The 14,932-nt window shown below is 38.2% G+C and overlaps 1 protein-coding gene across 1 annotated transcript; it reads right to left on the bottom strand.

Moving 5' to 3' along the window:
• Positions 1-6,358: 6,358 nt before the first annotated feature.
• sbk1 (SH3 domain binding kinase 1) lies at positions 6,359-14,506 on the bottom strand. Its single transcript, XM_084102571.1, has 4 exons — positions 14,125-14,506; positions 11,085-11,269; positions 10,773-10,975; positions 6,359-9,534 (listed from the first exon to the last, which is right to left on the bottom strand). Exons 1-4 carry the CDS (start codon positions 14,160-14,162, stop codon positions 8,761-8,763), a joined length of 1,200 nt encoding a protein of 399 aa, XP_083958697.1. The 5' UTR covers positions 14,163-14,506; the 3' UTR covers positions 6,359-8,760.
• Between the last annotated feature and the right edge of the window lie 426 nt (positions 14,507-14,932).

Raw genomic sequence — 14,932 nt, 5'->3', positions numbered from 1 at the left:
TGAACCAAAACTGGAAGTTGTCTGCAGTTGTTGCCATGGAAATGCCTCAGACTCACTCCCTGATTCTGTGTGTGCGGTCGTGTATGTGTGCACAAAATAAAATGAGTATATTTAATGTCAGCTTTATTGCATTATAGCATTAAACCTTGTTCACAAACTCTCATACTTATCAAACATGGTGGTAAAACACTGCACTGTGATGTAGAATATATATATATAGCAACTGTTTTTAACATTGATAATAGTAATCAGAAATGTTTCTTGAGCATCAAATCATCATATTAGAATGAGGATCATGTGACAATGAAGACTGGAGTAATGATGCTGAAAATTCAGCTTTGATCACAGGAATAAATGATATTTCAAACTATATTCAAATAGAAAACGGCTATTTTAAAAATGTAATAATATTTTACAATATTACAGCTTTTACTGTATTTTTGATCTAATCCTTGCACCCATTATGAGACTTCTTTAAATCTACAGTAATACTTTTGTAAGCTAACTTACCAAAGGAAGGAAAAATCACCTTTAATATCTCTTTAATATCTCAATTGTTTCTCCTAAACATCAGTGATATTAATAATAGAGCAAAAAATCTACCGCACAAATGTCATCACACTTGTGTCTCGAATAATATTCAAATAATGTCTCAAAACAAGATTCTGCAATCACAGGTCTCAAATCAGTACAGGCACTTTTAAAATTGACTTGATATTAATTTCATAGCACTGTACTCTTACTTTGTCAACAATCGACTTTATTTCTGCTAAATCAAACAACTTTTTTATTATCAGACGCGTGATGAGTGTGTTTGTGTGCATGCGTGTGTCGCTTCGGTCTCTTGCGGATACAACTTGAGCAGAAATCATCAGCAGTTTTAATTACTTTGATTAAGCTGCATGATGAATCTCTGTGTATGTCTGTGTTGGGTTGAAATGTTAATTATCCACACAGATAGCTGAGAGTGATGAAGACCAAAAGAAGTCAAACTTCAGAAAGGTCACAGAAAGGTTGTTCGTCTGTTTGTGTTTACGTGTAAGAACCAAAAGATAATTTGCAACCAATCAATATTGTTTCCTCAGGTGAACCGAATGAGAAATTACAATATGCCCTTGACTTTGATTAACCTGATTCATACAAGCATTAAACTTTCATATTCAACAGTTTAAAGGCACAATATGTAACTTTTTTTGCTTTAAAAATAGCAAAAATCACTATATCTATGTTATATATTTTTTTTAGTTGTGTACTTACATTATCCCGACTGTTTCCAACAACTTTCAAACCAGGAGAAATTTGTAATTTAATTCGAGAAACGTCCCGTTTCTTTATTTCCGTTTTGTCGCCGTCAATGCCGTCATATCCGCGTTGTCCCTGGTTTCCGCTCGTGCTGCCATAGCAACCAGAGCTATGAACCAGAGCCCTCTGATAGTAACCAAAGCGACAGACATGGACAAATGTGTAGTTCGCAATGTCTATCTGCACGCTGTTGTTGTTTCGTTCAAACATTATGGACCATGGCAAGCAGACTTTGGATAAAAAAGGAGAACTAAAACGAGAATCAATATCAGCGCGGTGTTTTCGAGATGCCGAGAGCTCCCATAGACAGTATATAAACGAGAGCTCCACGTCCGAGACTTCGACCGCTCCTACATGTACTTTATTAAACAGGTGAGCACATTTACATAAAACTAATCAATGTTATATAGTTCAACAATGATAAAATGTCAGAATATGATCTGTATGTTATTCTAATGTTGATCTAGTTTACTGCTAGTCTCATACAGACAGACTAACACATTACGTTACATTTCAACACATTCAAATGCAGTTTAGTGTGCTAGTGTAATGTTAGACCAAGTGAAACAGCGCTGCGTTACCTCACAAGTTTAATTTCTCTAATAAACTGACCTGTGAGTTGTAATTCTGCTTTGCGTGTAGTTTGGTAGAATGAAATGTCCATATTCCTTTTAAAACTGTTATATCCGCGGGACTCGTCGCGTGTGGAGCTGATAGCTGTCTCTTAGCAATCCCGAACTGCTTCATATTACAGTCATGATAAAAGCATCGATGTATTCAGTCATCCATAAACATTATTAGATCGGTCGGCTTGACGTTGACGACATGATCCATAAATCTTAGCAAATGTTGCGTCATCAAACTACGCCTTTGTTATTGTAAGACGTTAGTGACCCCTAGCGGCGAAAAAAAATCCATACTGTACGTTTAATAAGGAATTAAAATGGCAAACTGTGGATTCACTCTGTTCAGGACAGACAGGTACAAACTTCTCAGCTACAGTTTTACGATGTCATAAAACCTGCTAAAAAAACACCCCTTTTATGTTTTCTTTTTCACTTTTCAGGTAAAAATTATGTTGAATGTGTTAACTTTTATATTAAGCAGTATAAATATTTAATACGCAAGAACAAATTAGCATTTTTGTTTTGCTTGAATTTTAAAAAGAATCTTTAAGCTTTATCGTGCATATCTTTTTATTTATTTTGGAAATATGCCTGCATGTATATTTTTATTCTTCTTAGTTTTTTTATGCAGTGCTTACTGTTAAATATAAATAAATGAAATATATAAATATTCTTTCTTTCAAGTTTTTAAATTTTGCATTGTGATGTTTTTATTTTAACTGAACACATTTTCCCACCAAATTCTGATTATCATAATGCATCAAAATCCTCAATACTGTAATGCAATTTGCATATGTTATACTTCCATTAATTTATGCAGAAAAAATCCTAATCATGTAATCATTGCACAGAAAGTGTGCTGGGAAAAATATTCTCAATGCACACACACACAAAAAAACTTACTAGGCTAGATTTTCATATGCAATTCTTTTTTCTGTTTGATTTTGTTTGATTTTGGTGATGTTTGTAGTCGTGTGAGATTCACCCTATAGCGTGTAACTCTGTTTACCGCCTGTGCCGTCGTGTACTTTGTAGATAAAGACAAAACTGGAGGGCAGAAAAAGATGTTCCGGATTACACCGGACATCTTCAGGACAAAATAGCTTATACTGACAAAACATACATGGTAAATTGTTCCCATTATTTCTAGAAAAAACCCTCAGAGAGATGAAAAATTCTCCAGCTGCTTTATTCCCCCATTTGCAAGCGTTTCATTACTGAGGGATATTTGAAGGATTCGAAATGAGGTTTTTGTCCTTTTTTTATTCGCTTCACTCTTTTTCTTCATTCTTTTTTCTCTTGAACTCCCTTGTGACTGAATCTAACCACCCCTTATCACCACAACTTAATGAGCTCCCAAGCATTACCGGCATCAAACACACTCACACACACACTCACTCACTTTATCAGGCTGGTAGCGTCTACCGTCTATTTAGTTTTCTAGTTCCCCTCAGTCTAATTGTGCATTTATTCTTTTACTCTCTAAAACAGCTCATTAGTGTTTTATATCAGAGAGAGAGAGAGAGCGAGAGAGAGAGAGACCTAGTTTTAATGACCTTCAGAAAAGCAGCAAAAAATGATGCAAAGCAAAGTAGGATAAAAAAAGATGAATTAAGTAACTGGGAGAAAAGGCCACAGAAAGAGAGCAAAAGATCCGCATATCTCGCGTCTTTAATGATGTGTGACTCATCTATGAAAGACTTCCGTGCATTTCTGTAGTGATAAAAACATACATGCACATATCAAGACATTAGCAATAAAGTGACACGGTGAAATGTCAGGGAATGCTAATAATGGACGGGTGAATGATGCTCTTATCCAGTTTAAAGTGTTTGTGTCTACAGTATGCACTGAACAATTGTGTCTTCATTAGTTTTGTTGATTGACATAATGATCAGGGAATACTGAACTGAATGGATGAAAACTGAACGAATACAGTAGAGATTCACATTAGCTCACTATTTATTTACATAACCTTCGTTTTGATGGCATACTTACTTTACCTCTCTTTGATGGTGTTAATAATGACTTTACCCTTGTGATACTGTAAACATTTACTTGAGTGTAATCCTGTTACTATTTACATGATCTCAAATCAGTGCTGTAACTATTTACATGATCTCTCTGTGAAGCTGTAAACTTACATTAGCTTACTGTGTTGCTGTAAATATTCATAGTATAACACAGTAAATATTTACTTAACATCACTGCAGTCTTGACTAAAACTAAAACTATTAAAATATATTTAAAAAATAAATCTGAAATAATATAAAAAATAAATAGATGAAAAACAAACGAAATTCTAAAAAATCATTATTATTATTATGCATTTTATTTATAGGCGCCTTTCTTGACACTCATCATCAACAAGACAATAACAATATTTAAGTAAAAACAATGAAATACAATACAATTAAATGCAGTTGTGATCAGTGTGATGAATAGAGGGGGTACGAGTGATAATACGAGCAGTTTTGGAAGTTTATGGAGGGTTTTATGCGGGAAGCCAAACAAAAGGGAATTGCAGTAATATAAATGAGAAGTGACTAAACTATGAACAAGAATGGCAGTGGAGTGAGGCGTGAGGAAAGGACGCAAACGGTTGATGTTTTGAAGATGGTAGTAAGCAGACCGGGTACCTATAAGAAGCAATTCTGTTTTATTGCTATTTAATTTGAGGAAGTTTGAAGTGAACCAGGATTTTATGTCAAGAAGACAGTTAGCAAGGGAAGATGGTGGAAGTTTTGAATTAGGTTTGGTTGAAAGATAGAGCTGGGTGTCATCTGCGTATGGAAGTGAATCTGATATTTACGGAAGATGTAACAAGGAGGGAGAAGATAAATAATGAACAGCAGCGGCCCCAGGACAGAGCCCTGAGGCACTCCTGTGATGACAGGGACTGAATGAGAGTTAAATGATTTTAACTGTGTGCGGCCTGAGAGATATGAATAAAACCAGTTATGAGGTGTGTTAGTGATACCAATAGAGGAGAGTCTGTCTAGAAGGATGGTGTATGAAATTGTATCGAAGGCCCACACAAAGAAGGAGAATGGATAGTAAACCAGAGTCAGCAGCTAGAAGAAGGTCATTAGTGATTTTAAGGAGGGCTGTTTCTGTGCTATGAAGAGGACGGAAACCAGACTGGAATTGTTCATATAGATTATTGTAGGAAAGATGAGTATGGAGTTGAGCAGCAAATATTTTTTTAAAAATTTTGGAGATGATGGAAGATTTGAAATAGGATGAAAATTATTAAGGTTGTTGGGATCTGAACCAGGTTTCTTAAAGGGATGGTTCGGAGTAATTTCAACCTAGGGTCCTTTGCACCATGACCTCGAGCCAAACACACCCCCCCCCAGAAGCTTTTTTTCCCTTGGTCGAACATTATTAAAGTTAGAGCTTATTTAGAGATATCAGCTTAGTGCAGGCGCTAATGGATCCAAGGTTATATCTCGTAAATTACCCCACTAATAATGCCCGGAATGGTACCAAACTTCTACAGTAGTACAAATAGGTTCTGTACCTGTAAAAGTCCTGGCAGAAAGTGCAAAGTGCAAGCATTTTTTATTAATTTTTCCAAAGTGTTGACAACTTAGTGTTAACTAATAATTGTTGCAAATTGGTAATACCAACAAAATATTAGTGCATTCCTGGAACTGGGCATCGTTACACTACATCCTTATGCATCGCTTTCTGCCAGGACTTTTACGGGCTTTTCCCAAATCACTGAAGTGACGTCGACGTCCGGGTTAGCGGTAGCATAAGCCATCAGGCAAGTGTTATTTAAATAAACTCCTGATGTACTTACAAACTTTCCAATGCTTCGTTTTATGAGTACAGAACCTATTTGTACTACTGTAGAAGTTTGGTAATCTTTCCGGGCATTATTTGTGGGGTAATTTACGAGATACAACCTTGGATCCATTAGCGCCTGCACTAAGCCATTCGGCTGATGTCTCTAAATAAGCTCTAACTTTAATAATGTTCGACCAAGGGAAAAAACCTTCGGGGGGGGGGGGGGGGGGGGGGGGGGGGGGAGCTGGGGGAGCTGGGGGGCTGGGGGGGGGGTTGGCTCGAGGTCATGATGCAAAGGGACCCTAGGTTGAAATTACTCCGAACCATCCCTTTAAGAAATGGAGTTACAGCAGCTGTTTTAAGAGAAGGAACAATTCCAGTGGTTAGAGAAGAGTGAATGATGTCTGTAATGAGAGGGGACAGAAAAGGGACAGTGGCAATTATGTCAACATAACTCATCAAAATAACGTTTTCAACTTATAAGGTTTAATAAAATCAATAAATCATAATTTTAACTTGCAACCATGCATGATACATTTATTTAAGTTGTATTAGGTCACCTTAACTAATGTTTATGCAGTGCTGTAGTAGTTTTAAACTGTGACACACACACACAAAATTATAGAGGCAAAAGATGCAATTCAGTGTGCATTTAATCTGTTTAATTAGCTGTTTATCATTCAGAACAATCTACGACTGTATGACAATCCTTACAACAGCTAAATAACATCTAGTTTTATAAATGTACTTTTTTTTTTTTAAATAAAAAAACACCAACTATTGTAGGTTGATATTCCAAGTTCGTTTGAACAACTTTTATAACCATGAAACAGTCCTATAAAAAGACCCAAATCCATTATCATTAAACCATTTTATGATTGCTATTATCTCATACTAACCACAACAGAGAACTCCTTCAGATTATGTCATATTCTTTTCGTCTGTTCTTGAGTTTGTTTTTGATGAGAAATTGGCAACATACCTCAAACGTTAACATTAACTGCTCTAAACCACCTAAATCACTATCTAATGCATCCTATGTAAACATACACTTTAATTTAAGACTAAAAAGAGTCTCTTTAGAAGTTAGTTAATTGATCGTTTGTTCTCTGATACAAAAGAAGCTACAAATTAGCACTACCTGACGAAACACAGTCACAATGTTCTAGGGAGCAGACGCTCTCGTGTTCTTGAATGATCCCTTGAGGCTTTGCTTACCTAAATGACTCTTTATACGAGAACTCGGAAGACGGGTCTCAATTGAGCCGTTAAGATCGCCACTCCTGATGCTTTTCTTCAGAAATCTCATAGAAAGGTGTTTGAATGCACACTTCAAATACAAAGATGCATAATAAAATCCCTGTCTTTACTCTCGAAGACTGTTTAAAAGTTCTGTGTCTCTGTTGAAGTTCATCTAGGCAGTCTCCAGGTTATCGCGGATCTTCCATTTTTCTCGTGAAACTAAAAAAAATCTAGTATAAAATATATCTTCTTCTTCTATTGGTGCACATGTATGATTCTGTCGTAGGCTGGTTCAAAAGTCCCATGATGATGAGCCTCCGTGAAGAAAAGATGGCGATCCGTCTATTCACACCATCAGTGTACTTCCCTGTTTGCCGAGTTTCAGTGCACTATTGAAAAGTTAAAAGGATAGTTCACCCTAAAATAAAAACTAAGTCATCATTTACTCACCCTGGTGTTGCATTTCTCAACGTTTCTTATTTTCGTTTAGTAGTAAACTACTAAAATAACTAAAACTAAAACTATAGACATTTAAAAACCAACAAAAATAATTAAAACCTTACCTAAAATTAAAAATATGACAATCTATTATAGTATATCAATGATACTAAAATAGCACTACAAAAGAAGTCTATACACTATATTCTAGCCTAAGTCTTGTAAAGCCACACGTCCATCAGCTTTGAGTGAGTATCTCTCAAATATCATTCAATTTAAATACAGCACATCAAGATGGATCAAATTTGATGTCAATGACCATCAATGCATCTTCTCTTTTAGAAAATGTGTGCAAAAATCGTACACCTCTGTACCTTATCTACTCCTAAAAGGTGTATATTAGTAACTTACACAAATAATATGCACTAATACACACCTTTTAGGGCTAGATATGTTACAAAATTGTTCCTTTATGGGTACTGCCTCAGTCACAAGCTAAAGGGATGATTTTTCACATTCTTTCTGACAGTGAAGATGTATTTTAGAAGCAAAAATCAGCATCAATGCAATTTTTGGTTAACAATGACTTTTCCTCACATAAATCTATCATATGGCTTTAGAGGACTCAGACTATGGTACTTTGATGTGATTTCAGGATCTTGACATCTAAAGCACCCATTATGGAGCATTGTGCAGTATTTCTTCATTCGTGTTCAATGCAAGAAAGTACGGAGCCTCTAAAGGGACAAAGCGATGGGGAAAAAAATATGAGTTGGGAGGAAAATGTATATTTCAGTGCTTTTGCATTCACACCCAAGTGTTTTGTGTTTCCCTGAGAAACTTTGCATTCACTCGCACACCTTTTGAGTTCTTTGCAAGCGAACGTAAAGTTTCTTGGTCAAACGCAAAAGTTTTGCGAGCAAATGCAAAGTTTCTATGGGGAACGCAAAAGTTTTGGAAGAGAACGGAAAAGCATTGACATATTTTTTCCTTCCCATCTCATATTTTTCCTTCACCATGTCCCTTTAGGGACTCCATTAGAAAGAAAGACATGTTAGTGTTTTTTGAGTGAACTATTCTTTTAAATTAAAAGCAACTATGTTTTTCCTTGCAAAACTAAATAATTTCTAGAGCTAAAGTGACCTACCAAAGTTATTTTGATCCTGTCGATCTTCTTTTCCTCTAAATTAGTGAGGTTTCAGAGTCACAGAGTAATAGTTTTGCTAGTTCTTAATAACCTACGGCGTTCTTGTCATTCTTGTGCAAGCGTTTTTCCAGTAGTTCTCCTGAAGTAATATTGCTACGAGTTTTGCGGCCGTCCAGTGAAACCCGTACACTTAGAGACTCAGTTTTGTCTTCATACACAAATCTCAATAGGAGTGGTCATCATCACTTTGCTCTTGTCTTGGCGGTTGGGCGACGGGCTTTTGGAGGACTCTTCCCTTGAGGAATGTGGTTCCGACAGGATGCTACGTTTGAGGGGGGTGGGGCGTAGACAGGAAGTGCTTGAAGGGGGGGAGGGATCTGTGTGTCTGTGGGCGGAGCAACGTGAGGCTCCTCCCCTCGGGGCCCTACAGGACGCTCTGCGGCGATGATGATTCAGCAGGTCGTATTTAAGGAAGTAAAACACCTCTTTAACCCCACAGCGCCGCTCCGGCTCCAACGCCAACAGCCGGCCGAACATACGTAATGCATCATCAGAGAAACGCCTCCACTGGGAGGGAACGGCTCCTGGAGGACACGCCCCCCGTTGCCAGCGCTGAAATTCCGAAAAGAATGCGTCGCTAGGCAACGCTGCCTCCCATGGGAAGTTTCCCGTGAGCATGCAGAAGAGCAGAACTCCGAAAGCCCACACGTCCTGGGTCGTCGCCACGACGATGCCATCCGAAACCGAGGCCTGGCACACCTCGGCTGCAGTGTATGGGATGGTGCCACTGATCCGCTTGATCCGGCTGCCCGCCCGCCGTGTCATTCCCAAATCTGCCAATTTCACACGCCGACACTCACGGTCGAAAAGCAGAACGTTCTCTGGCTTCACGTCACGATGGACGAGACTCTTGCTGTGCATGAAATCCAGAGCCAAACCCAGTTGCTGAACACAGCGTTTGACCATCTCCTCCGGCAGGCCGGCCTGGAAACACACGGGAACACAAGACGGCACAGTTTAGAGCTGAGGAGGTATAGAGAGTATATAAGCTCATAATCTATAAGGGAGGAAGTAGAAACTTATAGTTGATTCACAGTGTTTTCTATAATCAAAAGCAGGATCACACGGCCTGTAGAACTCCACAGATGTATGTAGAATTAACATAGGCTACCTATCAATCATAAAGTTATACAAATTCCCTGTGCATGTTTTGGATATAAACATTTTTTGGCCATTTTTCCCCCCCAAAATAGCACAGAAAATGTGAAAAAAGAAAGATTCTGCGTGAGTCTAGATAACGGATACATACAGATAGTTGGTTTTCTGTACTGTTCATGTCATCCAGACTAAATAAGTTTGAGTTCGGTATGAATTTTTTTTATGTTTTTGAAAGAAGTCTTTTCTGCTTACCAAGACTGATCAATAATACAGTAAAATTTGGAAATATTATTACAGTTTAAAGTAGCTGTTTTCTATTGGAGTATATAGTAAAATGTAATTAATTCCTGTGATCAAAGCTGAATTTTCAGCATCATTATTTTGGGTTGAAATATGACCCAACCATGTGACAACATGCGTGTGCGTTCAGGATTCCAACACACTGAAATACTGATACAGGGGCCGGTGTCATAAAGACAGACTTTGACTATGGCTTAGATATAGTACATAGTCAGACTTCAGATAGACATCTAAATCAGACCGTTGCACAAAGCACTGAAGACTCTGACTATCTTAAGTAGGACTACACTGCAATGCATTCTGGGTAAAATAAGACACTTTTCAAAACAAAAAACATGGCGGATCGAGTAAGTGCATTCAACCGCTCAGTGCAGTTTACCCCAGCGGAAAATATGTGTTTGTTGGAGGAGTAAAACAGTTACAAGGACATTTTACTTGGGAAATTTAGCGGAGAATGTAGTAACAAGAAGAAATGTTTAAATTATGAGCCATTTTCCCTTTTCTTTGGGCTGTTTGTAATGTAACTGATTGTTACTGCTGGTTGCCAAGGTAACAGAGTCTTAGACCTAAGTTAGCCTGGGGGTAAGGTGTCTAATTTTTTTTGGTCTAAATTAAGTCAGTCTTTATTTTTGTGAAACAGTCTAACTTGCATTAGACTAATCTATGAGCAAATTTTAGACTTGTCTTACACTATAGACCGGTCTAAAATAGCTTTGTGAAACTGGCCCCAGGTGTTGAACAGGTGATATGAGGCGCAGTGATACCTGAGGTGGGATGATGTCGAACAGGTCTCCCGCGGGCGCGTACTCCTGGCCGAACACGTAGCTGTCCTCCGTCTCAAACAGGACGTTCAGGACTTTGATGATAAACGGACTGCAGCCCAGAGCCGCCGTCAGACTGTACTCGCGCAGAAAACTACGCAGCTTCGTCTTGTTCTTACTCACGTACTTCAGAGCCAGTTTAGTTCCTGCCAATACACAAAACAGCAATGAATGAAACATCATGATGCATCAAGACCTCTATATTTGAATATAGAGGAGCATTTTGAGCACTGCCTCATTTTCATCCAGACTCACCCTGTGTCCGATGCACACACAAGTCGACTTTGCCGTAGGTGCCCTTCCCCAAAGCAGCGATCAGCTCATACTGCTGTTCTACCTCTGAGGCGGAGAGAGACGTGATGGACAGCGCCTGCATGTCCTCGACCGGAGCCCCGCTCGTCTCGCTGCCCCGTCCCGCTGCGAGAACACCCACCTGGGCACTGAGAAACACACACACACACATCATCTCACATGCACTGACAGACTTATTTCAAGAGGAGGTGTGTCCTGAGGCCAGATTCACACAGCTTAGTAAGGTCTTGCTTAGTAATTTTGTCTCGTTTTCCATTAAAAGATCTCAAAATTCCTAAATCAAGATATATTTACTTGAGAAGCAAAATGACTTAAGATATTAACCCCTGGTTTCACAGACGAGGCTTAAACTTATTCCAGACTAACATGCATGTTTAACTGAAAGCAACTTGCACTGACAGATATGTCACTCAGAGCCATTGTTTTGTCTCAAGATGCACATCAGTAATGTTTTTTTCTAAGGCATGTTTATAAAAGCTTCTTCCCACGTAAATATATCTATTTTAAGAATGGTTAGATACTTTCACTGGAAAATGACAAAAATACTGAGTAAGAATTTTTTTTTTTTTTTGCAATGCACAAAATTCTTAAGAGAGATGTTAAAACATTTCTTATGATTTTTGATTTTTCAAATATTTTCTTAAACCTCTGATGCTGTTCGGTTTTACACTTTATTTTTTTACATTTTTTTACTTTATTGGAATGATGCGAAACTCGGTTAAGGTTTTGGCATTTGCTGGGTGAACAAAAAATAAAATAAAAAATCATGGACATGATTCGAAAATTCTAGATTTACCAGTTTAAATTTCATTTTCAGGTCTATGCTCATATAGTGATTAACAGCTAATAAATGGATCATAACTATTCCATAAATATAATTTGGTACCATAAAATCCCCTAAAAATAAAAAATATTGAAAAAATAAATAAATAAATGTAATTTTTTTTATCTGATTGTAAAATCTGTTATCTGATTGTGTGGCCATTCTTGTTGAAGATTTGCTGCTCAAAATCACCTCAAAGGTCATATTTTTTTGTGTCATATGCAAATTACCTTAATAATAATAAGCATGCACACTATTTTTGGAGTCATGTTTTCTAATGTGCCATGTATTTTAAATAGTTATTAATAGTGGTCCGTTGCATTCACAGCCGCCCCCTCGGTTGAAATCATGTTGTGTGTGTGTGTGTGTGTGTGTGTGTGTTTGGGTGTTCGTCACCACCTTTCGCCCCGCTAGTGACGGCCCTGCTCGCTTGCACTGATGCTTTGACTGAGTGGAAAAGTACCGGTATCATGTGAGAAGAACACTAAAGATTAATATATAGAAGTGCCGGGCCACTTCAAGCTCTGCTCTGAAGAATGTTTTGTGAGACCGGCCCCTGGTGAGTAACTCTCTCCGGGTGTTATAGACCTCCTTGATGACGTCTTTTGTCTTTTGCTCTGTTTATTCTTCTCCCTCTACCGCTTGTGTCCTTATTTCTTTCCTCTTGTCAGCACTTCTACACTCCGACGAAGCAGTCAAATCTTTGTAAATATTTCAACAGCAGTAAAGGGCACTGACTGAATCACGGTCCTGGCGTCCCGCAGAGCTCACGGGAATAAAGCAGTGACCTAGAATGAGTCCTCATGTTATCAGCATCATGCATAGTGACAGCGCAAGACCCTCCGCTGAGCATCACTGCTACACAACAACAACAACAACAACAACAACAGATGACCTTAAGATGACCTCTCAGGAGTTCTGATGTGCCGAACCCCTGCTATCCTGGACACTTTAGCCCCTGACTGAGAAACAAATGAGAAATTGATCCGTTCTCATTTTCTCTAGAGGTTATCGTCTACCTCGGCTAGATACCTGTTATTTTTACTGCATTAACCCACCTGTCGTTCTCTCCCGCCCTTCATTCTGTACCTCAACCGGTTGAGCAAAGAGAATTTTGGTATTTCCCTTCCCAATGTCAATTGAAATAGCCATAACACACTGGATATTGAATGGGAATGACAGGAAAATTAATTTCCAGAAGGATAATTGGAAGAAATGCACATTAATCCTACAGAACAACAACAAAATGAGCTGGAACAGAAACTTTCCATTTTATAAAACTGCTTGATTTTAATTAGCTCCATTTTGAAGACTGAAGTAAATTTTTTATATATATATATATATTATAGAAAGAAATAGCCCATATATTTTGTGTATGACTTCAGTTTGCTTTCTCTGAAAGGAAATTTGATATAGGATTTATTTTGAAACATTTTTCACTCAGATATTGCAAGTAAATTTCACAAATAATAAGAAAGAAATGGCAAGTAAAACATTGAATTAAACATGAAATTCTGAAGTAGTGTTTTCTTGTAAAAATGCACTCCAATAATCAGTTTAATTTACTGATATATAACTTTGAAAAGTCTTGAATGCACTTTACTATAGTAAATCATAATTGCCCCACTTAATAAACGGGACAATTTGTTCCTAAATTTTATCCCAAGTTCAACACCTGAAGGTGACCTTTGACCTGCCCTCCCTCACAGGTCACACACAACATTCTTGCTTATACTTACAAACATGCAAACTCATGTTTACAGGATTTTTTAAAACGCTAAATGCATCAGCATTACACAAAATAAAACAGTTCTGAATTCATTCTCATTAAATTCTATTCCTTTTTTATTATTTTTTTAAATTAATTTATTTTAGCATTTTTGTCTACCCACTTTCTCCTCTATTCCCCCTTTATTTCCATTCTTTTTTCACCTTATTCAGTAACTTCACATGCTTTGGCGATATTATAAATGTTAACAAACACGCCTATAATTTCAGACTCTGGAGACATCAACAAGAATGCCTGAATGCATGCCGTGCCACCAACAGTGCAAAACAAACAGTTGAGCCCTCAGCGGTCTTCAGACAAAAGAAATCAATACAGGCGTCAGGCTTCAGTTTCCCAGCGATGACCTGACGCAGGAGATCTCCAGGACTCACCTGCTGGTGCCCTCTCTCTCTCCCTCATGTTCCTGCATCCAGACGCCGCGTCTACCAGTTCATCCCCCCCCAGAAAAGCATGATCTTCAATCACAAAGAATGAGTTTCCTCAGCGTTCCTGAAGGACGTCTGGCTCAGAGCTCTGTCACACACACACACACAGTGCTCTGCTCTACATCCTCAGCTTTGCTTTCCAGTCCTGCGCTCATGTGGAAAAATCACAGTCCTGTTCAGTGTTTCCTTTGTGAAGGTTCTGCTGGAGCACGAGGAGAGAGGAGCTTGTGTGTGTGTTCAGTCATCAGTGATGTACAGTGTGTGTGTGAGAGAGAGAGAGAGAGAGAGAGAGAGAGGGGAGGGGGTTGTATCTGTGCGTGAATGACCTACTTCATTGCGTTTGCGCTCCTGGATGCTGGAAGAACGGCGTCTGTGTCTCGCAGCATCCAGGGTCCTTTAGGGATGTGAGATGTGCTCAGCCAATGGCCTGTGTTCACATGATCACAGAAGCCCTCGAGCCAGCAGCGTCCCAGCATCCAGGCTTCATTTTCACCCACAATTTAATGCAGAACATCAAACCTATTTTTAGATTTTTTTCACATTCTGTGACATTCAAGCACATTCTCCTTCCAAGTTCTTATTCCAGTAATGTGTACTGTTTTTTTTTTTTTTAGTCGAGATACACATTTTTATAAATAGGTTTTCATGTTTTTATTTTTATTTTAGGTATTTTTATACTTTTTTGTCATTTTTATTAGTTTTTCATTTTTTTATAGTCGGCTGAAATGGAAGGGATAGTCTTTTCTTCCCTATT

The sequence above is a fragment of the Abramis brama genome (assembly GCF_963993115.1).
Source record: "Abramis brama genome assembly, chromosome: 24".
Taxonomy (NCBI): domain Eukaryota; kingdom Metazoa; phylum Chordata; class Actinopteri; order Cypriniformes; family Leuciscidae; genus Abramis; species Abramis brama.
Note: the sequence above shows the minus strand (reverse complement) of the source record. Positions and strands in the feature narration are given on the sequence as shown.